Genomic DNA, 3,739 nt, shown 5'->3' with positions numbered 1-3,739 from the left:
ACGTTGCTGATAATTTTCCCAATAGCCTGAAGCCGATCTTCTATTTGTTCCTGGTGGACATGTTGGAAGTGATTGAGGAGTACCTCTTCGATTTCCTCATGCTTCTCTACTTTTGCCCCTTCTTGATTCTGGATGAAGGGTATATTATTGTGCATCCTTCTCTGCACCGTGGTTCTATGGAAGAATTTGGTGTTGCGCTCCCCCTCCTTCAGCCATCTGACCCTTGACTTTTGCCTCCAATATATTTCCTCTTGCTTTCTCCTTTCCTCGAGCTGGCTGTGGATGAGCCGTTCCTGTTCCAGGGTAGCCTCCGAATGCCCCTCCGTGATTATCTTTTGATGGAGATCCATCAGTTCCTGATTTAACTCTTGTTGCGCCTTAAAAATGTTTCCAAAGGTCTCCCTTTTCCATCTTTTTAGTTGATTTTTTAGAAATCTTAGCTTCTGTTGGAACTGATACATTTTTTCCCCCTCTGGAGGGACGTACGATTCCTAGGTGGTCTTGATGAAATCCTTGAATGCAGGGTGCGAGAGCCAAAACCCCTCAAAGCGGAAGGGTCTTTTTGTCAAGTCACCTGGTCTTTGCCATTGCAGAGCTATCGGCCAGTGATCCGACCCTGTGTGTGTGAGTATTGCAGCTGAGATGTCTCCTCCTAAATGAACCGCATTGTCTGAGATGAGGAAGCGATCCAATTTGGAGGCAATTTGATGTTTTCCAGCTCTGCGATTGCTCCAAGTGAAGGTACCATTACAGAACGACATATCTATGAGAGACGCAGTTTGGATGAAGTCCTTGAAGCGAGCAACTTCTGGTTCCATTCTGATTCTCCCTCCTATCTTCTCCTCGATTTTAGTGATCATGTTGAAGTCTCCTGCAACAATCCATAGTGGATGCCTTCTGTTATTGCTGAGAGCTTCTATAGTGTCTAGGAGCGCAATTTTGTTTCCTGTGTCTTGCGGGAAATATACATTTGATAAGTTGCCATGAATGTTGGTGCCCAGTATGTGAAAGGTCGCCTGTATGAGATAATGAGAGGCATGAAAATTTGTGAAGGTTACCGCTTGGGTATTCCAAACTATGGCAATCCCTCCCGAGGCTCCCGAGGCATCGACTACGACCGAGCGACATCCTGGCCATGCTTTTGAGAGTATGCTGCCTAGTGTAGAACTATTACACTTGGTTTCCTGGAGAAAGCACATCTGCGGCTTTTCCATTTTAATCATGTTTTTTAACATTCTGAGTTTTCCAGGGCTGTTAAGCCCCCTTAAGTTCCATGATACTAGCTTCATGAGTCAACTATTGATGGAGGGTTTGTAGTACTTCATCAACTTAGCATACCTGCCTGAATCTACCAGGATTTTCCCAATCTCGATCGTCCACTGGAGATCTAATTTTTTTCCTCTTTTTTTAGAGTCCTTTGGGCGTAAGCTGCCATCCCAATGACTTCCTGTTTGTATACCTATTTTGTGCTGATGATAGGCTCTTGAGATGACCACTTCGAGCTTATTGAGTTGATATTCTGAGATTGTTTCGTATACCTTCTTTTTGCAAGCTAGTTCCAGTTCCAGAATATCTAGGCCATTTAGATCTATGCTTTCTGGCTCTTCTTCCATTTGTTGCACTTGACTGATTTCTTCTATATTGATCTCTGATTCCTGGGGGATGTCTTCTTTTCCGTCGACTTCCATTTCCTTGAGAATCTCTGCTGATTCTTTCTGGCTTCTGCTGAGGATAGTTGGGATGGTGATGGGGGGAGGAGATTTGGGAGGGGGATTTGAGGGAGGGGGATGGGATGAGGAAGAAGGGTGGGCATGGTTAGTCTCAGAGCTTAAGGGAAGCTCATCGGAGGTTTGAGCAAGAATATCGAAGCTGTTCTTAGTAACGGGGCCTTGGGCTTTATTAGGCTGGGGTTTGTTCCCATTCTGGGGCTTTTTATGCGAGCGTTTCCGGCTTGGCACTTTGGTGAAGCCTTCCTGGGTTAGGGTTTCAGAAGGGTCTGGGGTATTGGCTTTGGCATTTTGAGGGCAATCCCTGAAAAGATGCCCCAGAGCATGGCACTTTCTGCAACGAAAGGGTACATGTTCATAGTCGAGAGGCTGGATCCATTCTTCATCTCGATGGGTGAGGGTTACCGACTCTGGTAAAGCTTCATTCAGGCGTACGAAGACACATATTCGTGCGTAGGAGGTGTACCTACGTGATTTGGTTTCTTCTGCCGCTCTGATGTACTCTCCTACTCCATTTCCTATACCCTTGAGAATGTCCTCGTCCCAATATTTATCTGGAAGAGAGTACATTCTGATCCAAACCGGCGCCCATGTGAGATCTTCTTTATCTGGGTTAAATCTTGGAATCCATTCCCTCAGATACAGTCCTGCTGAGTTGAAAAAGTAAGGCCCTGCTCCCAGGATTCTGTATTTGTCCTCTAAACAGAAAAATATTGCAGTGAAGAATCCTTTCGGCCCTAGCTGCAAAGTTACATCTCCTTTGGGCTTCCATTTCGCCGCAATCCAGCCATATAAGGCTTTCTCAGTCGGCCAAAACCCTATAAACTTCCCAATGAGGGCATGATCCCTCATGTACTCTATTCTTCTGTCAATCTTGTCTCCCGGCAGCTCTATTCGCGGCCGTTCTTTGGCCACTGGTCGGCATGTTGCTGAGGATATCTTCGGTCCCTCTTCTGGAGTTTCTTTTCCTTCTTGAGTATTGCTGTCTTTGTCCTTCCGATTTCCGGTCTCCTTGTTATCGTCTTGATGCTTTTTTCCCTTGTTTAAGATTTCCTTATCAACAGATCCAAAGATAACTGTTTGCTCAGGATAGTGTTGCGAAGGGGAGGGCTCTGACGCCCTCCCCTGAGGCTGTTCCATTGCGCTGCGCTAATGCCCTGCAGCTCTGTCACACTGCAGAGATTTCCTTTTAGTCCGTGAACGTATTCCTTGCTGTGCCGTCGGCGCCGTAGAAAAATTCCTCAGAACCCTAGTCGAAATCACATCAGCATTAAAGTAAACTGCAGATAGAAATTAAACATAAATCGCAGAAGACAGGTAGAGAGGAAGAGACCCAAGTGAGTGTGTAGAAATGACTTTCAAGGCACCTCTATTTATACTAAAACGTTGAGCACATATGGGTTTTATTTGGTTGTTGGCCAACCTCGAAGAATTATCCCATAACACAAATAAATTCATATCTCCATGTATACTTATCAGAATCGGATGATCTTTAGATCAATCCTACACCTCTCGATGAGAGGGATCCAAGAAAAATATCAGCTACCATTAATAAGATGACCCACATGGACTTTGGCCCTAGTTGCCAATTTTAACATTCCCTCTCAACTAGGGAGAACTCCATCCGTTGATCCATATGTCTGACTATACTATCTCTGCCATCAGTGCCCTGCAATTCTCTACTTTGCTCTGCTCTGCTCTACTCTGCTCTGCTTTGCTTTGCTCTGCTAAGATCTGCTGAACCATGAAGGAGAAGAATTGATCAAGAATGTCTCATACCATTCTCTACTGATCTGAAGTTAGTTTTATTGATCCAGATCAATATCACAAGAGAGTGTCTCAAACCACTCATACTGATCCCAGATCAATGGAGGTCATCCTAGCATAGGGAGTGTGGTAGATACAACGATACGTCCATCGATAGTACTACTATGGTCCCCCCATTTACCTACTCATTGATCATATGAGAGGTACTTCCCATGAGTCCTAAACTGCATGGGTAGGATTCCTTG

The 3,739-nt window shown here is 45.0% G+C and overlaps 1 protein-coding gene across 1 annotated transcript; it reads right to left on the bottom strand.

Annotated features, from left to right (window-relative positions):
* Positions 1-491: 491 nt before the first annotated feature.
* LOC149190211 (uncharacterized) lies at positions 492-2,867 on the bottom strand. The gene is made up of 2 exons (XM_089410453.1): positions 1,539-2,867; positions 492-1,184 (listed from the first exon to the last, which is right to left on the bottom strand). The coding sequence occupies exons 1-2, from the start codon at positions 2,865-2,867 to the stop codon at positions 492-494; spliced, it is 2,022 nt and encodes a 673-aa protein (XP_089266579.1).
* Between the last annotated feature and the right edge of the window lie 872 nt (positions 2,868-3,739).

Source organism: Pinus tabuliformis, chromosome 3_1 (assembly GCF_031772625.1).
Source record: "Pinus tabuliformis cultivar Carrire ecotype Pingquan chromosome 3_1, CPIR1, whole genome shotgun sequence".
Lineage (NCBI taxonomy): Eukaryota > Viridiplantae > Streptophyta > Pinopsida > Pinales > Pinaceae > Pinus > Pinus tabuliformis.
Note: the sequence above shows the minus strand (reverse complement) of the source record. Positions and strands in the feature narration are given on the sequence as shown.